This window comes from Bicyclus anynana, chromosome 21 (genome assembly GCF_947172395.1).
Source record: "Bicyclus anynana chromosome 21, ilBicAnyn1.1, whole genome shotgun sequence".
In the NCBI taxonomy this organism is placed as follows: domain Eukaryota; kingdom Metazoa; phylum Arthropoda; class Insecta; order Lepidoptera; family Nymphalidae; genus Bicyclus; species Bicyclus anynana.
In genome coordinates this window covers 3676408-3701464 of record NC_069103.1, presented here as the reverse complement: position 1 = coordinate 3701464, position 25057 = coordinate 3676408, and the positions used below count along the sequence as shown (strand labels likewise).

General features: G+C 33.9%; 1 protein-coding gene across 1 annotated transcript in view; it reads left to right on the top strand.

Moving 5' to 3' along the window:
* Positions 1-1263: 1263 nt before the first annotated feature.
* LOC112044296 (ecdysteroid-regulated 16 kDa protein) overlaps positions 1264-25057 on the top strand; it is a 28460-nt gene continuing 4666 nt past the window's right edge. Inside the window, exon 1 of the mRNA XM_024080102.2 lies at positions 1264-1448. Within this exon, the coding sequence (XP_023935870.1) occupies positions 1376-1448 (73 nt within the window). The 5' untranslated portion in view covers positions 1264-1375. The remainder of the gene's footprint in view (positions 1449-25057) is intronic.

Genomic DNA, 25057 nt, shown 5'->3' with positions numbered 1-25057 from the left:
GAACCCACTATGGGTTGATAACGACGACGAAGCACCTAGGTATTTTATTTGAATTAAATCGTATTATGAAACTATAGCCTGAGTTATGTTACCTTATTTTAGATCCAGGCTTACCTTATTTTAGGAATGCTGAAAATTTCAGTCCGTTCCGTTTATGCTTCTACTGCGAGTTTGGACTGAGGTGGTTTTGGAAAAAACCAGATTTCAAGGGTCCAGACCATCAACCGTCCAAACATAAATCGTATTATTTTTATTTTTTGCTAGGCTTAATAAGTCCCCAGTCACCTATCACTATACATTCGCAATATACGAAAAACGCCGTTAAATATAGTTTCAAGAGAACTTGAATAGTCAGCTTTACTTGCTATGATGAAGAATCCCGTAAAAAGTATCATTTTATACTTGGAGAATTGAGGATCATTAAAACCGGCTATCTTATAAAGTCCTCTTCCTCCAAATACCTCTGAGCTGAGAGCCGTGATAACACAGTGGAAATGACCTCTGCCTTCGATTCGAAGGGTGTAGGTTCGAATCCGGTCCGGGGCATGCACCTCCAACTTAACAGTTATGTGTATTTTACGCAACTAAATATCACATGTCTCAATCGATGAAGGAAAAACATCGTAAGGTCCATACCTGAAAATTTTCTTAATTCTCTAAGTTTGTCAATCCGCATTGGGCCCAGCATGGTGGATTATTGGCCTAATCTCTCTCATTCTAAAAGGAGTCTGTGGCCAACAATGGGTTCTACCTGAATCGATGCGTACCTGCATATTTGTTCTACGTTTTTACTGGCAATTTCAAATAGGGTGTTCTGTAGTTGGCGATACCATGCCCCCGTTGGTCTGCGATTTTAATAATAAATTCTGATGCGATTTGGAGACGAACTTCGTTATTTAAATGAATATTTTTCAGTCAAAGGCAATTTTTTTTCAGGTACTCGTAAATAACATTCAAGGCGATTCGTAGAGAGAAAAGTCAGTAACCTTTGTCTTTGTTCATATTGACCAACACAAACACGCTTTGAAAATTCGAATAAATATCTGAGGTTTATTTACTGCTGTAGGAAATCGCGTCATGATAGCATCTGGGGAATGATCGTATCATCTTGCAATTGTGCCGCAAAAACTAGTTAAAATCACGTATAATACCTACCTACTTGCAAAAAGCGCGACGCTGTGGCATTGGATTACGAGTTCTATAACAAGGGAATAAATGAGTGAGTGTGTCTTTTGATGTCTACACAAACATTATTGTGATGCAAGTCGTTTAAAGCAAGTTGTGCGGCATCGGCCGGCACAGTTAGTTGCTAGACGGCGGTCCGCGGACTTGTACCTGTACCTGACACCTGTGCACTGCAGAAGCAGATCTCGCTATGTTGTTCCTAGGCGTGGTTGTGTGTTCACTGCTCGCTGTCTCGGCTGCCACAGACGTCCAACAATGCAGTGGTAAAGTAGTCTTTGTTTACCGTTTACGTAACCGCATTTCGATCCGGTTTCGTAGCTTTTTTACTTTAGGACATTTAAATATGACTAGAAGTAGTTATTCTCCGTTATATGTAATACTAAAATACTATTATTATATATGCGAATGTGATTGTTTGATACGCTTTCATGCATTAATTTTACAGTATAATGACCAACCAATCTATTGTCACATTTTCAAGAAAAACGGTAATTTCTTTCAGAGCAAATTGCCTATTATTTTCCAGGAATAGAATAAATACCTACTTAGGTACCTACACATTCATCCGGCTTTTTTCTGATTTTGGTTTTGTGATGACTGATGACCTGACCTGACTTGTAATGTGTAATTTAACCAAGTAGGCACCTAAATAAAAACTTTACATGTATGGTGTAAACGGTAACGTTATTAATATGATTCCAACTCTTTGAATTTGTAAAATTTTAATCAAAACCTGTTCACTTTAGTGTCTAAATGTAAGACTCTCGTGTTATTCTTCAAAATCTTGGTCATGGAGTAATATTACTTGCAAACATCTCTTGTAGGAACATGCCATATATTCGATGTAGTGTTCACACTTCGACTCGTATTTGACCGATTCTGGAAAGGTGGATGAAGATGGAAAGCACTTTAATGAGTGACTTATAGTGATATGGATTGATTAGGAAGAACGATGGGTTCCAACCAAAAAGAAACATAAGATTTTGTAGTAGTATTGTGTTTCAATAGTCACACTTAACGCTGTAAGTGCTCGACTTCTGGTGATGTTCTATTATCGGAAGATTATTTGACTTTAGTTGTAATATAGTAAGATAAAAATGCATGTATGTTTATGTGTGAAATTAGAAGGCGCGACAAGTTTATATGGTTGCTAAGCAACGGCTTTTTAGGTAATCGGGTTTTCATGTCACACGCAGACGCCTCACCCTGTATCACGAATGATTGCGTTGTAAACGCGTTTGTGCTGTCGATCTTTCAAAAAGCAAACCTCATTTTCCTGAAATAGACTAACAGTTATACTACAGAGCCATATGTGGGACAAGCATTAAAAGGAGAAAAAGAGACAAGACAATCTATGATGATTTATGAGAGCATTGAGTAAACAATTGCTTAAAATTTTAATTAATTCAGTTATGCAGGCTATGTTTTGTTTTAAACAGCTTACTTATCCAAAAATCCATACATTCAAATAAAATTAATTGTCTGTCTGTGAGTTCAAAATAACGGCGTTTTCTCAAATGCTTACCGTTATTTTAAACAATCATTTTTATCAGTCTGTTTGTCTGTCTTAACAAATTTCTGGAACGGCTGATGAATTGATTTTTTTGGAAATTTACTGGAAGTTTAGATATAAACAACATAATAAGTACACTTTTAATCCCGGAAAATCCAAGGTTCTCGCGGGATTTGTGAAAAATAGAATTTCACGCAAAGAAAGTTGTATGCGTCCAATATTGATTACTAGCGGACGTCCGCGAATTCGTCAGCGTGGAATTAAATTTTTCACATACCCGCGGGAACTATGGATTTTTCCGTGATGAAAAGTTGCCTATATGTTAATCCAGAGTAAAATCTACAGCCAAGTCGCTGCAGTAGCCGCTGCGTAAAGGAGGCACAAACATACTTACACACTTACACAAACTTTCGCCTTTATAATCGTCATCAACCCATATTCGGCTCACTGCTGAGTTCGAGTCTCCTCTCAGAATGTGAGGGGTAAGGCCAATAGTCCACCGCGCTGGCCCAATGCGAATTGGCAGACTTTACATATCATGATGTTTTCCTTCACCGATTGAGACACGTGATATTTAATTTCATAAAATGCACACAACTGAAAAGTTGGAGGTGCATGCCCCGGACCGGGTTCGAACTCACACCCTCCGGAATCGGAGGCAGAGGTCATATCCACTGGGCTTTTTCATGATATACGTTGAAAACGAAAATACCTACTTATATTTATATTTTCTCTACTTAAGAGTACCTACTTTAGACTCAAAAACGTTTGCGGAACACTACCGTAGTTGTGTTGTGTGCGAGTGTAAGGGCAGTTAACTTATTACGTACCTAGTACCTAATCGTAAATTTATAGCGCTAGATATCCTTGACGCACTCGCAGTGTAACGTGCAAATTGCCCATCAGCAGAAATCATCTTTATAATATTAATCAATAATTTTATGATTGCTTTGTTTACGATTGTTCATAGTAGATAAAGAGTGAAAAACACGTATTTCCTTTTGATTATTAAAACAGTATGGCGTAAATAAACTATAAAATTCTAAATTAAATACAAATCCGAATTTACCAAGATCGTCTTAGGTGGAACGTAGAACAAATTGTGCTACCTAATTTTATTAATAGCTACTTATAAAACGTAAATACGGATTTAAAGTTTGCTAAATTAGAACGAATGAAATGCATGTTGCATTTAAAGTTGGATGTCAGTGCCATTTATATTTTCCCGTTAAATGTTTTTTCCTATTTTTATGTTAGATTATTTTTTTGTGGTAAAACAAAGTGAAAAATTAAGAACTTTCCATACACACTTTCAACCCTTGTTTCACCATCTGATTAATTTTTTGCGTCAAAAAGTATCTTATAACCTTCTGCGTATTATGATCTCAAATTGTGCCGAGTTTCATTCGAAAGTATAGCAGCGTGATGCCCGGAGAACAAAAATTATAATTTATAAACAAAAAAACAATATTTTTGGGTTCAGTATCGATTATATAAAGCCCTCAAACTGAAATTTTCAAAATATCTTGAATGTACAAAAGACATGCTAGAGTTTTATTACCCGTCTGCAAGAAGGACTATGTTATTCGTGCGTATCTCGTTGTATGTACTTAGATTTAGATAAGATAGAATCTAGCAGCCGAAATCTGCCTGCGATAATATTGGGCTCACTCGGCTATTTCTTCTCATAGATCCTTCCAAAGCAGTGGTATAAGTCTATCTTCATTTCAAGAAGTTTCTATTCAACTGTTCTAATGATTTTCATCACACGAAAATCATCGCAATCGACCTATTAAAATATTTTAACATTAAAGTAATAATTGAAATAGGCGGCTGGATCTATTTCACTGAACCGCTACATAATTAACTAGGGGAAAGTGGTCTGAGATGGCATAGTGTTTGAGATGGCATAGTCGCTATTTCTCTGTGATTAGCTAACGATTGACATCAACACACACACACATAGATGCCCCCCGTGAACACGCAGCGACCTGTTTGTTTTCAGTTCGCTAAAACTATTCAAAGGGGAACTACGTCTGTTTGTATAAAATTCTGTTGCGTAAAAAAGTTTTATCAAATAGTTTTAACTAATATCACAAGCTCGGTGCATGGTATTCAAGGTAAGTGAGGATGCATTTTTAAAGGTCTATTCAATGACAATATAGGTCTATTAATTTGATTTTTATAGTTTCTGTATTTATTGAGATGCAAAAATCTTTGTTAGATATGTGCCTAATGTATGAGATGGCATAGGTATATGCCATCTCACCCAACAGGCAATTTTAGAGCTTTGATAGTTTATTTCTTGAAAAAAAAATATAACTTGACATCGAATACCTAGAATTAAATTATTGTCTAGAATATATTTTTTATTTAAGTAATCGAAATAATTGTCTGTTATAGTTGTCCATAATACTAACACATTTTATTTTTTAGAATGGCGCCATATATTAGAAAATCAACTAGACAATCTTGGGATGAGAAAAATATGAGCAACGCAATTGCAGCTGTTAATAGCAAAAAGATGGGATGGCAAAAAGCAGCCACTATATATAACGTACCAGCTACTACACTTAGACGTCGAGCCGCAAAAGGAGAATCTTCAAAAGGATATTTAGGTGGCCATAAAACTACTTTTACCAAAGATCTGGAAGAGCAAATAATAAAACACTTACAAGAGTTAGAGGTACGCTTTTTTGGAATGACAACAACTGATTTAAGACGACTTGCTTATCAAATAGCTGTTGCTAAAAACATTCCACACAGATTTTCGTCAGAAAATCAAATGGCAGGTGTGGACTGGTTAAGAGGTTTCAGATTAAGAAACCCATCAATATCACTCCGGATTCCTGAGGCTACATCGGCTGCTAGAGCACGAGGGTTTAACAAAGTTCAAGTGCAAACTTTTTTTAAGTTGTTGGTTGACGTTATGAAACAGCATAACTTTGAACCTCAACAAATTTGGAATGTTGACGAATCGGGATATAGTACAGTGCCATCACAAAACCCTAAGGTATTTGCGACTAAAGGTAGAAAACAAGTTGGAGTCTTAACAAGCGCTGAAAGAGGTCATCACTATACATCGGTATGCTGTGTCAACGCTCTTGGCAGTTTTATACCTCCAGCTTTCATTTTCCCTCGTAAAAATATGAAGGCAGAATTAATAGATGGCGGTCCAACAGGCGCTGTTGGATTTGCCCAAGAAAAAGGATGGATGAATGGAGAAGTTTTTCTTAAATGGATGCAGCATTTTGTTAAACATGCGAAACCGTCGAAAGAAACTAAAGCTTTACTACTTTTAGACGGTCACTCAAGTCATAAAAATTTGGAGGTGTTAACTTTTGCCAAAGAAAATCATGTGATCCTATTTTGTTTTCCACCACACTGCACCCATAAAATGCAGCCATTAGATATCAGTTTCTTTGGTCCACTTAATACTTTTTATAATAAAGAGCTGCATATGTGGTTAAGAAACCATCCTGGAAGGGTTGTTACTCATTTGCAAGTGGCTGAAATATTTAAACTAGCCTAGGCCAGAGTGGGTTTGCGGCTAGTGGAATATATCCTCTAAATGAAAATATTTTCCCCGAGTGGATGTATGCACCTGCTGATGTGACGGACATTGAACCTGAAAATTTATCTGGTCCTGTCCAGTTAGGTGAGAGCGATAGAGTGCACACTTCAGATTTAGAGACACAAAACACCCATGTTGACACACAAGCTGAGCAATCAGAAGTTGACAACTCTTTGCTTGAGTGTACAAAGCCGGGGCCTTCAGGTTTGGAAATCCATCAGCCTATTAATCAAACGAATCGAAGTCCTACGATAGCAGAGGTCAGCCCCTTGCCTAAATCGTCGCTGTTAAAACGAAGTAATCGTAAAAAAGGAAAATATGGAATGCTAAATGATTCCCCAGATATTGCACAGCTTAAAGAGGCTATTGCTGAAAAAAAAGCCGCAAATTTGAGAAAATCTGCTCGACAAGTGAAAAAAAGAGTTCTTTTACCATCTTCCAGTGATGACGAAGAGCCAAGTGTATCGGACAGTGAAGACGTATCTTGTATTTATTGCCTAGGCCTCTGGAGTCAATCTCGAGCAAGGGAATGTTGGCTTCAATGCCAAGTTTGCCACCAATGGTGTCACGCGGAATGCATCGGATTACCAAAAAGAGCAAAAATAGTTATATGTGATGTTTGTATCTAAATTTCCTTACGAAAATTTCCTTCATTTATGAAAATTTATTAGTTTTGCATGTTAATTCTCTATATGCCATCTTACCCATATGTGGTACGCCGTCTTTCCCACTAGGGTAGGGTGAGATGGATTTTCGATTCTTTTTTATGATTGATTATATATATAAGAATAATAATTTTTGTTCAACTTTGAGACTGATTTTTTAGTTAATAATAAATGACTTTTAAATATAGAATGCCTTTTTATTTCCATTTCAATTTGTGTAGTTTGATATACAATGATTGCAAAATGTATGCCATCTCAGACCATGTTCCCCTACGTGCCTACAAAGGTTAAAAGTTCTTCTCAAAACATTTTTCTTAATGAATTTAAATGTACTGCCTACCGAGACGAATTATAATAAACATTTAGTTTACAAGTTATTAAATAATTAATATCATTATTATAATAAATGTAACTTACTCACATATAAATTACAACTACATATAATATAATAATAAAAATACATTTAAGAGAACCTCACATAATTTATTATAGCTAGGGTCTTGGATAATTATCATCTATTTGCATAAATTTTGCACATCAATTTTATTTCGTGCTATTAATTTTAATTATCCGTAGGTACCTAGGTACAATTATTGTTTTTTATATCTATACTAATTAAATTAATGACGCACTCATTCTATATCTTAACCATTAGAACGCGGAAATGTAATCCTATGTCGATATTATACCTATAATAATTATTAAAGTCTCAAGTCTACCAGCTAACGCGGTGACATGAAAAGCGTAGGTTTTAATTACCTAGGTATACAACAATAATTTACTAAATCATTATTTCTACTCAACAATCCCAGTAAATCGTAAAAAAAGGTAAATAAGTTACCCTCTTGTCCAAACTTCGACAATCATAAGATAAAAATTTGAGATCAGAAGGTAATTTTTAATTGTGACATCGAGTCTCCTCACAGAATGAGAGGGGTTAGGCCAATAGTCCACCACGCCGGCCCAATCCGGATTACCTGCATACCATACCATATAATTCTCTGGTATGCAGGTTTCCTCACGATGTTTTTCCTTCACCGTTTAAGACACATGATATTTAATTTCTAAAAAAGGCACACAACTGAAAAGTTGGAGGTGCATGCCCCGGACCGGATTCGAACCCACGCCCTCCGGAATCGGAGGCAGAGGTCATATCCACTGGGCTCTTTATTATAAGAGTCCTTACTCACAATAACAGTTAATTGACAAACTATTACATACTTTAATAGGCCAATAGAGTATATCGAGTAAAGAAGGCTTTTTCATCGGGTAAAGCGCGTTCATGTGTGTAAACTAATGAAAGCATTACCAATATTAAGCCAGCCCAATAGCAATATAGTTTTATACCATATATTACTTAACCGTAAAATGACCGTCAAAATTGATATGCTCTGATAACTATAGGTACCTAGACTCTATTGTACAGTCAACGATAATACTAGGTTACTGGTGTCGTACGTCGTACCTTAATAAATAAAAATGTTACTGCGAAGGCTACTAAAGCTAGCCATTGACGATCAAGTATACCCACGTTTCTGCAGCACCCACGGCTATCACTGATCGTGTGTTGGTCGCTGCGTGCATGACGGCTCGACTTGACGCATACATGAAACGTCTTCGCTGCGGGCAGCGTAACCTGTGCAAAGCCCACTAAATAGTTACTGATTTGCAATATTAAATACCTAGGATTGTCTCACTGTCCAGTGATAAGCCTCGGGCTTGAGGTCGTAGGTTCAAGTCTGAGTCGGGCTATGAAATTTTCATAAAAAAATCTCAACCCGGAGTAGTTGACCCTGTTGCCGTGGTATACTCCGTACCAAAAAAACAATAAAGTACATTGACCTTTCGGTGGATAAAGCAGGGATGATAAAGTTGCACCCTCGTACCTCAGAAATCACTTAAAACCGGTCTTGCCGGTCAAATGGTCTTTGTACCATTCAAGTCACTACATCGATTTTCATCGTATTTTCGTAAATATGATCATCTAACAAAGTTATTTCCAACGAAATGATCCTGGCTAGTGGCTACGTCATATTACATCAAATGACAGTGGTCTTTTCATCTAACACGAAATTACGTTAATAACGGTTTTTCGTTGAAATAATCTTACTGCTTGCTACTACCACTTCTATATTACTGGCACTTTACGTAAAATGAAGATACTATGACCTAACAAATGAACTAACTAAAAATGGCTATGTAGTTACTCTGTACGCCGTAGAAGTAGGTGCGAGAGGATTACCAGCAAAATCTCTCTATAACTTGCTTAAAGACCTTGGCCTCTCAAGAAGTGCAGCTAGTTCTATATTAGAACGAGTATCCAAAGCTGCTCTAATAGGATCTTAGGAGCAGAGAAGGGGAGTGTTGATCGATCGTCAAGGAATTCCTTAACCCTACATCCAGTAGTCACAAGTCCTGGACTGTGCTTGGTGTTTTTCTCTCTACCACGCGATGGACCCGGCACCCGCACGGTGAATCCATGGAATGCTAAGATATTCGTCTCTTTCGTTGAAAATACGATGTTAGATGATTGCAAAACCGAAAATACGATGAAAAACGATGTAGTGACTAATTGATTGAATGGTACACCGAGTTACATAATAACCCTGTGGTCATTATCATTAACGATGATAGAGGCCGTTGAAGCAGAGGTTGAAGTTTCATATTGCTGTTGAGGATGACGAATAATCTGCAATCATACAGATAAAGCAGTTGCGGTTTTGTAATAACACCGAGTACAGTCTAATACAATCGAAACACTAAATACAACCTACTCGTATCTAGTTACCTTACATCTACTTAGCTATTAACAATAATTACTATTATTGCATCTTGCTTAGACAGGTTTGCAATAATCATGGAATCATTTTATGAAACAATCGATTAACGAAGTAACCTCAAGTTATATAACATACCTATATAACAAAACGTGATACGTAGCTAGTTAATAAATCGTTACAAGAAAACTTTTATCTTCGCGTGGAAAATTTTGGACTAGGCATTTGAGGTGTCGCATATTTTTCATCTCAGCTAGACCTAAGAGCCGTGATAGCCCAGTGGATATTACCTCTGCCTCCGATTCCGGGTTCGAATCCGGTCCGGGGCATTCTCCTCCAACTTGTGAGAGTGCATTTTAAGAAATTAAAGTTAACAAAATTACATTATCAACACATATAATTAAAATTGGAGTGTCTGTCTGTAATTTCAAAATAACAGTGTCTTTTCAAGTGTTTATAACTATCTAGATGAGAATAAAACAAAGCTTTTTAAAATTTTGCCTGTCATTATGTTTGTCCGGGCTAATCTCTCGAAGGCTGAACCGATTTTAATGGGACTCTCATTGGAAGATAGAGGGGTTATGGAGCAACAAATAGTCTAGTTTTTATCCCGATAAAATATACGGCTCCTGCGGGACTTATAAAAAAATTGAATTTCACCCGTACGAAGTCGCAGGCGTCCGCTAGTCAATACATATAAATAAAATTGAAATATCTGTCTGTGATTTCAAGATATCTGTGTTTTTTGAAGTGCTTATTTGCTTTACACGATACTTAGACATAATCAAGCTTTTTTAAAATGCTTGTCTGTCTATTTGTCCGGCCTAATCTTTGGAATGGCTGAACCGATTTAAACGGGACTTTCACGATAGAAATAGAATAGGCTATTGAACAACATAATATAGCCACTTTTTTATCCCGTAAAAAACGGTTCACGTTATACAATTTCACGCGCTAACAAAAGTAGAATTTTCCGAATCGGTTCAGGCGTCTTCGATCAACTTGAGAACCTCCTCCTTTTCTAAGTCGGTTAAAAATTGCGCGCGTCCGCTAGTAAATAATAATAATAATAAATAGGTAGTTACGACAACACATAAGAAATAAATTAATTCAAATGAAATGCTACATGAATTATTCAAATTATCTACCGATTCATCTGTCTGACATCGTGCCTATCAACTTGTCTGGATTCTCCTCGTATTTCCGCAGACACGTACCTACACGTATGTGGGTTTAGGTATAGCGTGTGTAGAATGAGATTACCATCATGGGTATAATAATGTGCTCAGTGTTCTGCGAATATAAATAGGTAGATAGATAGTAAATACCTACATTGGTTTGTTTTTAACGAATGACTGCACAAGCACATTAAATACATATCATAAATTCGAAAGGTAGACTTTGCTGATGTGAGAACGTATTCTTTTTAGGTGTATTTGTTGTATGCAAGCAATGACCTTACAACCAATATGCATTATAGGTATATAACTACTCGTACATAACTAACTACTGCTTTTTATTGTTTTGCGCAAACAAGAAGTTGGTTTGGTGTCATACGAATTCGATTCTTTGACATTTAGTACAATTTATATCGATGCATATGGCTCAAAACTAAGGGGTTTTTTTTATTTCCTTTTTTTCATTTTCTACAAGGGTCATCATTATTAGCTTATCTATTTATGGAGCTTAGACCCACCACAATGCAGAAAACCAAAGCGGATTGGTCGACTTACCTTTGTTTTTGTAGCGCTCACAATACCATGTTGTTGATAATGACCGAGACCCAGGGCTTAAAATTACTCACGCGGCACGGGGGTCTAACACCATCTTCTCAACCGCGGGAATTCTTACTTAGTAAAAAGTTAATTTTTACTAAGAATTCCTTGGATAAAATAAAAGATTTCATTTCCTGATCCAGGACTTGAACACAAGGGCGTCAACAAAGGGCTTGGGCTCGATCCTTACCAGAAAATTGCGATCGAACTGAACTTAAAAAAAATCGAAAACGAAACAGAGCTGATGATAAAGTAGCATAGCATTTTTAAGTATCTCTAGGCATGTCACCAGGTCATACATATATTATTTACTTGATAAAATCTAACCAGCTTATACTATAGTAGTGGGGCCCCATTTTTTATTTGCACCAGGGCCCTTGATTACTTAGTTACGCCACTGCTTGAACACAAGACCCCGTGAACCACACATGTTTAGGCACCACTGGACCAGCGGGTAACGAGGTTCCACGCAATATAAAGTCGTTCAAGCGTCACACTCACAGTAGATTCTCGCCTTCACACAACACTAATGGCCGCATTCGATTCTGCGAAACACATTTACAAAGCGAAACGAGTAGGTGACAAGAGACTTTCTAAAACAATATCTCTAACTTTAGCATCATGCTGCACTTCGGTAGATTTCTCGAGTTCTCCCTTAGTTTTAATATTGATCCTATTTTATTGGTACCTAAGCCATAAATCGTATGATTGGTAAGTTAATTAGTATCTACCTAACTATGTTTTGATGCAGTTATAGGGAAGTGGCTGTAGCTACTTGAAGGAAACTGGTATTGAAAGGGACAGTCTCAGACTTTTAGTAGGTACTCTGTGTGCTCGCACTGCTTTTGTTTTTTATTAATAGGTAATTGCTTTGTTTTCTTAATAAAATACCAGATATTTATGACAGTTCTCGTTACTTTTTTTGTGAACTTGTGACGCTTTTTATAAAAACACTAGCGGACGCCCGCGACTTCGTCCGCGTAAAAATCGATGTCAACTTCACATTCTATTTTGCAAGTTTTATAACTTATACCTAATAAATAGTCCACTTATCATTTTACATTTACAAATGTACCTAGAAAAATTAAGGACTTGCCGTACAAACTTTCTACCCCTACTTCACCCATTTCTGATTTTGTTTTCGCGACAAAAAGTATCCTATTATCCTTCTACGTATTATGGTCTCAAATCGTCTTAAGTATCATTTGAATTCATTCTGTAGTTTCAGCGTGATGCCCGGTCAAAAAAAAAAGGCAAACAGACAGACAAAAAATAGAAAATAGGCTTCAGTATCGATCTCCTACCTCTACCCTACTCCTACCCTACCCGTACCCTAACTGTATCCTACCCCTACCCTACCCGTATCCTACCCTACCCGTAATCTTCCCTTTCCCTACCCCTAGGATAGGGGTAGGCCCTACCCCTACCCTACCCCTAACCTAGGCATACACTCCCCAACCCTGCCCTACCCCTACCCTACCTTTACCCCTACTCTACCCTTACACAACCCGTACCCTACCTATACCCTACCCTACCCTACCCTATACCTTCCCTACCTTACCCCTACCCTTAGCAAAATCGGTCCAGCCCTATGAACGTGGTGCGATGACAAAGGAAAATAGAAACTTCTATGCTAAAATTATAATCTTTGGATCTACTGGACCGATTTGAAAGATTGTTTTACCAATAGAAAGCTACGTTATTTGCGAGTGTCATAGGCTATGTTTGATTCCCATATTCACACAGGAACGGGAACTACGTAATAGAAAGCGCGGGGCGTCATGTAGCGGAATTTTTGCGTCTTTTAGAAATTTTGTATTATCTCCGAAACTATTTAACTAATTAACATACTATAAAGGGCAAATCTTATCTCCACAATATCCTTGTGATTATTAAATAATTTATTTAGATAAGGATTTAAGTTAAGTAGCATAAATAATGACGCAAACCTAAGTATATAAAATTTATAATTTTTAAAACACAAAAGGTACTATATCTGCTAATATATAGAAGATAGATATATGGTGTCGCGGACTTTTTTGTAGAACTTTTAAAGATACATAAAGCCTCCATACATTAATTTCAATTTTACACAATGGTTAAGGCAGCGCATGCGAATAAGTCTGTTTAAGAGGATATTCGGTCCGACCTGTATGACAAAAACTGTGTTAACTCGGCGAATATATATCATACTAATATAAAATATAACCTATAGCACTCCCCGATAATGTAGCATTCTACTGGTGAAAGAATTTTTAAAATCGGACCAGTAGTTCCGAAGATTACCCCATTTAAAAAATGTGACAAACTTACAAACTTACAAACTTTACCTCTTTATAATATTAGTATAGATATAGATTATGTTAACTACAGTAGGATACTTTAGGTTCGTAAATTATTATCCTACTGATAATTATAACTTCGACTAGAGTTTTTATGAATATGGAAATGGGCGCACTAAGTTCATTCTGGAAAATGGGCTCTCTGGTCCAAAATTCTTTCGGACTGCAGGCCTATTCAATATTTTTTGGTCTTTATTATCAAATAATTGACAATATGTCATCTACATACTTTATGATATTCACCAGTAAGCATCGGATGTCATTTTTTTATCACGTATGCAGATTACATTCTGTCAATTGATTTATTGTTTACTAGCAAATGTCTGCGACTTCGTCCGCGTGGAATTCAGTTTTTCAAAAATCCATTGATTTTTCCGGGATGAAAAGTAGCCTATGTGTTAAATCTAAAGCAAAATCTATTTCTATTTCAAATTTCAGCTAAATCGCACACACACTTACACACAAACTTTTGCCTTTATACCTATTAATCTGTGTGAATGCATTCCTTTTCTTAATATTCTTGTAAAATGTAAGTTATTTAACATAAATCATCGTGTGGCAAGTTGGCAATACGAAATTGTACGACCTAATAACGCCATCTATCGACATATCGTAATAAATACAACACGAATCATTGCGAGTCCTAACTCACGCTATTGAAGTTTTTAACGACGCCACGCTATATATACAGCGAATTGAGATAGTCTCTCGGGATCATCTCCCTCGAGGTAAACCAGTCTAGCCAAGCTGGTCTAAGTTGGCGATCAATCAGATGAGACTCACGGGTCTAAATATCGATAAATCAAGGTACTTATACCTACAACGATGCACGTCGAAACGGCGGAGTACATGTATGGTTACTTGTAACCAATACATACCTAACACTTCGAGGCGAGGGTGGAGCAGATAATGCTGACTTGATCCCTTTTGTAAACAATGAATACAAATAATTGATTTATTTTGCCAATTGACTCTCGACAACGTTAAAGTCAGATATGGCAAGAAAAATTCAATTTCGATTTGATTTCTATAATATACTGTAGATGTATTATTTAAATACAAATAGATAATATTATGTATGTGTCTATATTTAGTAAGTAGTGCTTGGGTAAAATTGCCCAGCCGTAGCCACGGTCGAAGGCCCTATCACGAACCCCTGGCCGAAGGCCGGTGTAAAATATAGTGCGCGTTTTTTGTCCTTGCCTAAAATACCCAGCCGTCGCGTTTTTCTATCAAATTTCGAGTTTGTAGTACTTTTAACCCTTTAGGGGTTGAATTTTTATCTCTATTACGTTTCACATTCTATTGATAGTCAACGTTATCTGTTACCGTGAAGGTTCTTGAAGTGACGCGTATGTTTTTTGTTTTGTAGTATCGTCTTTGAAGTCGGTTTAGTTCAATTTTTTTGTTAAAAAGATTAGTTATTATTATTGATCTGTTTAACAATAATTTTTATGAGTATGTTTTTGTAGTAGGTAGCTACCAACCAACAAAGAGACGTTTAGTTCTTGTCAATTTACGACCAAACATTGCTTTCTCTGAGATATGAATTGGTAATACATCATTGTATATTTATAAACTTATTCAATGCGAGTTGAATGCATCATTTATCTAAATAATTGGCAGCTTGTAAATCCTTAAGCGTCAAATAACTAAATAGGTCTTCTACGTATTTCTTCGAAACACTTGTTTTGCTTTTGATTGATGTCTGGGATTTTCCGAACACATTATATATTACGAGTAGATAACAATTCATGTCACGTGAACTTAAAGCTATTATTGGATGATATAAAACCCATAATAATAGTAATCTAGGTACCTACCTACTATAAATTCTTAAAGGAACTCTAAGATCACCTACGTCTTCCTGCATCATTAAAAACAGTTTCCGTAAGTTTCAGTTACGGTTAGGTGTATCACAGTATTTTTAACTGACTTCAAAAAAAGGAGGAGGTTATCAATTCGTCGTTTTTTTTATGTAAGTTCACCAATTAGTCGAAATTACTCGAAGACGCCTAGATCGATTTGAAAAATTCAAGCCGTTTAAATCAAAGATTTTAACAGGATTTTCAGACATTTCTTTCAGATACGGCTTTAAATAACACAAACTAACTTGGTACCGTCTTCAAGCTGATAAGAAGGTAGCACATAGTACGATGTCATTTTTCGCTTATTATTTTAGGTAATTAGATATTAGTAATTATTGTTAAAACTCGTATGTCTGTTGAGGCAGAATTCCGGTATCTAATGTCCTCGTAATTTTATGTACCCGGAGTCTATAATCAAAACAGTACCTACGTGTATCACTAATATTAATAAGGCGAAAGTTCGAGTGAAATGTTTGTTCCTCCTTGGCGCTGCGACCACCGAAGCGATTTGACTGAAATTCCAAATAGAAATACATTTTACTCTGGATTAACACAGGCTACTTTTCATCCCGGAAATGTGAATAGTTAGTGATAGCTATCTATACTTATAATAAATCTGTAGAGAGGTCAATTCTGTACATGAAATATATTTCCAAAATAACTATCAGGGGGTGATTAGTGATCGATATTGATGCCAAAAATGCAATCAGTAAAATTTTTGTCTGTCTGTCTGTCTGTCTGTCTGTCTGTCTGTCTGTCTGTCTGTCTGTCTGTCTGTATGTTCTTTATAGAAACAAACACTACTGGACGGATTTTAACGAAACTTGGTACAATTATTCTACATACTTCTGGGCAGGTTATAGTATACTTTTCATTACGCTATGATGAATAGGAGCAGAGCAGTGAAGAGAAACGTTGAGAAAACGGGAGAAGTTACTCAGTTTTTTAAGCTTCCATCGCGTGTACAGCCTTAATGGTTAAAGCTACATAAAAATAATGTATGACGGAAATGTTCTCCTTAAAATTATCTATAAAATCACAACAGCATATATATATATCTATCTTTTATGGTTGACTCACAATAACACGTGTAAGTCCCAATAGCTTAGCAGTTCGGAGCTTTCTAATTATATTTGTCTACTCTTATGTTTATAACACTCATCACTCATCCCTAATAAGAAAGTTAACATTATAACCTATTCAATAAAAAAAGAATCATAAAAATCGGTAAAGAAACACCAAACTTATACAAGAAATATGCTAAGCCATTGCGCGCGTAAATACTAATTCATGCTATATGGATAATTTTTGTGTAACGGTTCCCGCGCTCGACACCACTCGCGGTGGGAGGAATAAATAACGAAGTGCAGCCTTAATGAGTAGGGTAGGGGTAGGGTAGGGTAGGGTAGGGGTAGGGTACGGGTAGGGTAGGGGTATGGTAGGGGTAGGGTAGGGGTAGGGCAGGGGTAGGGTAGGGTAGTGGTAGGGTAGGGGTAGGGTTGGGATAGGGTAGGGTAGGGGTATGGTAGAGGTAGTTTAAGGTAGGGTAGGATAGGGGTAGTTGAAAGTTTACAACGACTTTCACGCGGACGAAGTCGCGGGTGATAGATTATTTTATAAAGTAGTGAAAAATAAATATAGCTGAAAGTTAAGCTGATAAGCTGATTGATAATATGTGTATGATTCATTGTGAAATTAGACCTATCAGATAATTCTTACGTTAGTTAAATATTATTTTATATTTAGACAGTATTTTTGTATTCAATAATAAAGTTTAAATGAAAATACAAACAGTTATGTTACATGACGAATTTCAAAGTTTAGGTGACCAAATATGACGTCACGTGTAATGTTCTATTTAAATTGAAATTCAAATATCATTACGTAGAACATATATATATTCTTAATTATACTGTTTCGATAATTCTTCATATATTATTTAAAATAAAACTTAGAATATAGATCTGACATTATTGTAATTAAAAAGTAAATAAAAGTAATAGTTGTCATTATAAACGTTATTGGAATATGGTAACACTGGTAGGAACTACTAAGAATGATTCTATGTAATGAGGAATTACTGGCATAGACACGGAGCGTCAGGATACGCGGTATCAAGTAATCTGTGGTCAGTTTGAGCAGATGGCGTGTGATTGGTCTATTGCAAACAAATGCAGAAGGAATATTAGCCAATAGGCGTTTTGTAAAGAATCGAGATGTTCATGCTGGATGACGAAATGGCGTCTTGGCCGGTGTGATTAGAAAATATTAATTATTGTTGTTGTTATGGTGTCTTCCTGTGTTTCTGAGGCTGTTTTATGAAAGCTAAGTATTTTATATATAATATCTTTATTGTAAACTGTATTTTATTATGTTGTATTGTTGTAACGATAAGTTATATACATCCGAATTTACTTATGTGAAATTAGGTATATTTGCAACGACATTACCTACTTACGTCGTTGTATATTTGTATTGTAATAATGGTTAATGTTATTTTGATTTGTCTTGAAGTTAAGACTTTAATGAACTATCTATTTCAAGGTATTAATTATCATTTATATTGTATTTGTAATTAACCAATATTTTAAAAGAGCATTTGTTGAGTTTCTTGCCGTTCTTCTCAACAAGAGACTGCACTTTCCGAACTGGCGGTAGAGTCACTAAAATTAAAAGTAATATTGTTCAAGTAAAGAAATAAATGATTAATTTGGTCACGATTCTATTTTATTTTATTTAAAATACCTTGACACTCAGTAAAACTTAAATAACATTTAATATACTTATTAAATAATAAAATTAAATTGAATTAAGGATACTTATCTTAATAAAGTTAGTCAATACGATAGGCACAGTTTATTTAAATTTTCATTCAATGATATTATTGGCCTTTTCTAAAATGATTCATATCAGGTTTATTACACTACGTGATAAAGTATGTATTAACATACAACGCCTATCAACTAATCAAATTGTTTCTGTATAAAAATACTAAACTGACGGACTTACCCGACTGACGATCTTAGCCGAACTGATCTTACAAGTAACAATAGATATTTATGACAACAAATTATAATTCTGTTCCAATAATATTATTTGAGAAAAATCATTATTAATTAGACATATAAATAAATAAATTTAACATCAGAAGTGGGATCGAATAAAATTAGCTAATACATTTTTTTTTTACTGTTTAAGGAAAGCGTTGGAGCGAGCGATGATTCCACGCTGCTGGAAAGTTTTCTTAAAAATACTTCAATCTGTTCTGACGCACAAACGCAGCGGTGAAGCTTTGATGACATGCTTCGGTCAAAAGAGCAATGAAAATGATGCTAAAAGCTGGGGCAAGCTAACAAACTCTATTGCAATGGATAAGTGTGTAGATAAAAAGTGCAGCGACAGCCAATTCAAATGTTTTGTCGAAAGTTATTCCGTTTTATTTTTGTTTCATCTACAGCCATCCTGTACAACATTATTTTTTTTTTATTAATTTAATATTTAATGATATATTTTTTTTTATGCCCCACTTGTGGGATCTGTGTTATAAAAGTTCAGTATTTAGAATGGCCGAACGGTTTTGATAATTTGGAAATATCACAATTATAAAATATCAATATGGCAATATAGGAAAAAACCGACTAATAAGAATAAACAAAATTTTATATTATATGGGAAAAGGTTAAAGAAAATTATTCAATTAACTCAAAAATCTCAAAATGATTATAAAATTAAAACTTCACAGAATAAGTCTAAGGCTACTTGGAATATTATAAATAATTTAAAAGTAAAACGCAGCAATAACAATAATATAAATAAGATTAAAAGAGATTAAAAGAGATGGAATAGTAATCCAAAATCCTCAAGAGATAGCACAGGCATTCAATGAAAACTTCCTTAATCGTAAAACTGTTAAAATAAATAATACTAAAAATAACACTTCTTGGAATAAATCAAACTCAATTTTCATGAACCCTAGTACACCTTCACAAATAAAAAATATTATACAATCATTGAAAAAAACTAACAGTTGTGGGTATGATGAAATCAATACTAAAGTAGTTAAATATGTTTCCGATATAATATCACCAGTATTAAGTTACTTGATAAATTTGTGTATTGAGAATGGTATATTTCCGGAAAAATTAAAAGTTTCTATCGTTAAACCACTCTTTAAAAAAGAGGACAGTGAAAATATGGATTGTTATCGGCCGATATCATTGATTCCCATTTTTTCAAAAATAATGGAAAAATATATATATAATAATCTGAATGACTATTTTGAGCGTTATGATATTTTCGCAGAAGAACAAGTTGGTTTTAGGAAAAATAAATCTATAAATTTGGCCATATATAAATTTTTAGAGGGGATAATGACAAGTGTTGATAAAAGGAAACCGGTTTGTGCGCTTTTTATGGACCTGACGAAAGCATTTGACTATGTGGACCATAAAACTTTAATTGATAAATTGGATGTGTATGGGGTAAGGGGTAATGCTTTGGCACTTATCAATTCGTATTTAACTGGTAGGCAACAAATTACTCAAATAACTAGAATAGATAAAAATAATAAAATTGAGACAGCTTATATGTCGGAGTCCAAAACAGTAAAAACTGGGGTGCCACAGGGAAGTATATTAGGCCCACTACTGTTTATAACTTATATAAACGATTTTCCCACAGTAACTGATCATAGGATGGTTTTATTTGCTGATGATAGTACGGTAATTTTTATTGGTGATCCACAAATTTCATTAGATGACATAAATTATACTTTAAGACATATTATTAATTGGTTGACATGTAACAATTTAATTATTAATCTTGACAAAACAAAAATTATGACATATGCAAATAGACGTAATAAATTACAATTAGACATTAATTATTTAGGTAAAAAAAAATTTCCGAAACAACACATACTAAATTTTTAGGTCTCGATATTGATGACAGTCTTAATTGGAGGAAACACATAGACAATTTATGTTTAAAGCTAAGCCGATTTTCATATGCATTATATATGTTGTCCAAGGTAGTTAACCAGTCAGCAGTAATTGTAGCGTACAATGCCTACGTAACAGCTACTATACGATATGGAATTATTTTCTGGGGTAATTCTTATGACCGAGACAGAGTATTTAAAGCCCAAAAGAAATGTATACGATCCATATGCCGTTTGAAGCTCACAGATTCCTGCAAGCCATATTTTGATAAATTTAAAGTTCTAACCTGTTCATGTTTATACATTTACGAGGTTTTAGTATTTGTCAAATTACATAAACACCTATTTAAATATTCAGATAAAGAACGGAGGAAAAACAAAATCTGCTTCACTCATCATAATACTTCATTATATGGCAATAGCATTTTTCATATGGCACCTCTAATTTACAACAAATTACCAGCAAAATTAGCTGATAGAAATTTAAGTGTTGCTTTATTTAAAATTAAAATCAAAGAACTATTGTTAAAAAAAACGGTATTACACTATCAAAGACTATTTAACTGACAAACAATAATAATTAACGTATAACGGACATAATAATAATTTAATAATTTTAACATCATAGTCATTAAGTAAATTTCAATAATTATAGTGTATTATAGACAATGTAATTTAGTTATAAGATTATTTTTTAAATTTGCATGCTATTTTGTAGCAAATTGTATGCCAACATTTATATCAAGATCTTTATTTAACAATTTGCAAATAAAGAATTATGAATTATGAATCAAAGATAATAATTTAAGAGTTTCGGCAATTATGTGAATAATGAATATAAATATTAGTTTTTCTTCCCGAGGCCATGATAGATTATTAGATTATTGCAACAAATTATCTCGAATATTAAGTAAACTGAATATCATTTGGAGAAGAAAGAGACAAGAAAAAAAAAAAGAAAAAGAAAAAAAAATTTGTTTAATGGCAAAAAAAAAAAAATGGTACGTAATTATAAAAATATGTAAATTGAACATGAACATTTATTTTTTTTAGCTGCGTTTTCGTAAATTATAACTTGAATTAAATTAGTTTCATGTTTAGTATATATTATGTTGCTTTATGTAATCAATTTCACTGCTGCTCAAGCTATAGCTTTGTTAGTCTTACGTCAACGATATCGGTTAAATGAAAAGTGTATCTATGTTAAAGTATGACTCGAGAATTTTATTTTGTGTTAAATTTCACCTTTATCAGCCGCTGTGTGGCCTCTTATTAGGTGACAGTTATCTTATTTGCATTACTTAAATGATTATTTCACATTGTCTATGCAAATGATTTAAACCAAAATCAGTATTTTAAACAATCAAAACATTGAGTAACATGGTATGTATTAAATAGATTCATAAAATAGGTACATTGGTTTAAAAAAAATGCAGAATGGAATTTTCCTGTTAAAATTTTAAAATCAAATCAAAAATTTATATCTACAGTTGTAATATTTGAAGTTATTACTTGAATAATTGTTGTTCATATAAAAATTATTATTTTTGTTTACAAAGGACCATACACAAAAACAAAATATATTGATTTAAATGTGACATGACTATGACTTAAATTGAGACTATAACTATGACTGAAAATGCCAATGTCACGGAAATGAAAATATATATGAAATATAATATCACGGATCGCTGTGTCTCTGCCCTGACACTTCACTGTTATTTCACCGGCAGCGGGTGATAGGTGCTGTGTTGAAGGCCGGAGATGTTTTGAAAAATCATGTGTGTGATGGCAATGGTCCATCGTTTCATTTCATTTCATGTTCATTACTAACTACTCATTTTATTTTATTTATTTCTCATTTCATTCATTTTCACCTCATCATTGTTCAGTTAGGTTCATAATCCACGAATGAGGTTACTAACAATAAGTACTTCGAGATCGAAGGAAAGATTCATTCACGTCATGTCCATTACTAACAACTCTTACTTTCGTTTCATTCACCTTATTCATTTGCATCTCATTATTCATTTTATATTCATGTCCACGAATGAGGTTACTAACAATAAGTACTTCGAGAGCGAAGGAAAGATTCATTCATGTCATGTTCATTATTAAAACTACACATTTTCATTCGTCTTTCATTTTCATCTCATCATCATTATTTTTATATATTATTCATGTTCATAATCCACGAATGAGTTGAAAAAAAAAAAAATAAAAAAAAAAAAAAAAAAAAAAAAAAAAAAAAAAAAAAAAAAAAAAAAAAAAAAAAAAAAAAAAAAAAGAAAAAGAAAAAGAAAAAAGGTGTGAGAGTACTTCGAGAGCGAAGTACTTGTCAGTCTGGCCGTGATAGATTATTTTATAAAGTAGTGAAAAATAAATATAGCTGAAAGTTAAGCTGATAAGCTGATTGATAATATGTGTATGATTCATTGTGAAATTAGACCTATCAGATAATTCTTACGTTAGTTAAATATTATTTTATATTTAGACAGTATTTTTGTATTCAATAATAAAGTTTAAATGAAAATACAAACAGTTATGTTACATGACGAATTTCAAAGTTTAGGTGACCAAATATGACGTCACGTGTAATGTTCTATTTAAATTGAAATTCAAATATCATTACGTAGAACATATATATATTCTTAATTATACTGTTTCGATAATTCTTCATATATTATTTAAAATAAAACTTAGAATATAGATCTGACATTATTGTAATTAAAAAGTAAATAAAAGTAATAGTTGTCATTATAAACGTTATTGGAATATGGTAACACTGGTAGGAACTACTAAGAATGATTCTATGTAATGAGGAATTACTGGCATAGACACGGAGCGTCAGGATACGCGGTATCAAGTAATCTGTGGTCAGTTTGAGCAGATGGCGTGTGATTGGTCTATTGCAAACAAATGCAGAAGGAATATTAGCCAATAGGCGTTTTGTAAAGAATCGAGATGTTCATGCTGGATGACGAAATGGCGTCTTGGCCGGTGTGATTAGAAAATATTAATTATTGTTGTTGTTATGGTGTCTTCCTGTGTTTCTGAGGCTGTTTTATGAAAGCTAAGTATTTTATATATAATATCTTTATTGTAAACTGTATTTTATTATGTTGTATTGTTGTAACGATAAGTTATATACATCCGAATTTACTTATGTGAAATTAGGTATATTTGCAACGACATTACCTACTTACGTCGTTGTATATTTGTATTGTAATAATGGTTAATGTTATTTTGATTTGTCTTGAAGTTAAGACTTTAATGAACTATCTATTTCAAGGTATTAATTATCATTTATATTGTATTTGTAATTAACCAATATTTTAAAAGAGCATTTGTTGAGTTTCTTGCCGTTCTTCTCAACAAGAGACTGCACTTTCCGAACTGGCGGTAGAGTCACTAAAATTAAAAGTAATATTGTTCAAGTAAAGAAATAAATGATTAATTTGGTCACGATTCTATTTTATTTTATTTAAAATACCTTGACACTCAGTAAAACTTAAATAACATTTAATATACTTATTAAATAATAAAATTAAATTGAATTAAGGATACTTATCTTAATAAAGTTAGTCAATACGATAGGCACAGTTTATTTAAATTTTCATTCAATGATATTATTGGCCTTTTCTAAAATGATTCATATCAGGTTTATTACACTACGTGATAAAGTATGTATTAACATACAACGCCTATCAACTAATCAAATTGTTTCTGTATAAAAATACTAAACTGACGGACTTACCCGACTGACGATCTTAGCCGAACTGATCTTACAAGTAACAATAGATATTTATGACAACAAATTATAATTCTGTTCCAATAATATTATTTGAGAAAAATCATTATTAATTAGACATATAAATAAATAAATTTAACACGGGCGTCCGCTAGTTATAAATAAATATGTATCTATTTTCTTATACATAAGGGCAATACGATTATTACTCATGTGTTTATTATCCTAATATTTCATTAGGTAGATATATTTTTGATTAAATAAAAACTGGAAAATACTATGATCAAAACTTTTATGGCCACTCGAGGTAGGTTTACATATCTCAGATTATAAAATGAAATATTAGATTTAAAACCAGAAGTCAAAATATCACGTTCATGAGTTACGTAGTGTACCTATCTTCCTTGAATGAATCCAGTTTATCAAGTTGTTTGTAGAGCTAATTGCAAAAAATAGTACAGCAGTTTTAGGTTGGTTTATTTTGTTTAAACGCAAATATTTTTCGATGCGAATTGCAATCGTCGGAAAATTACCTAGGTAATTAGGTATTTTTCTTTAAAAAATAATGTAATGGCCAATTGTTCTAATTGTTTTAAGACTGGTAAATCCACTCTAAATTAAGTCCCATACTTATTATTATACCATTATACACAATATATTTAGCACAA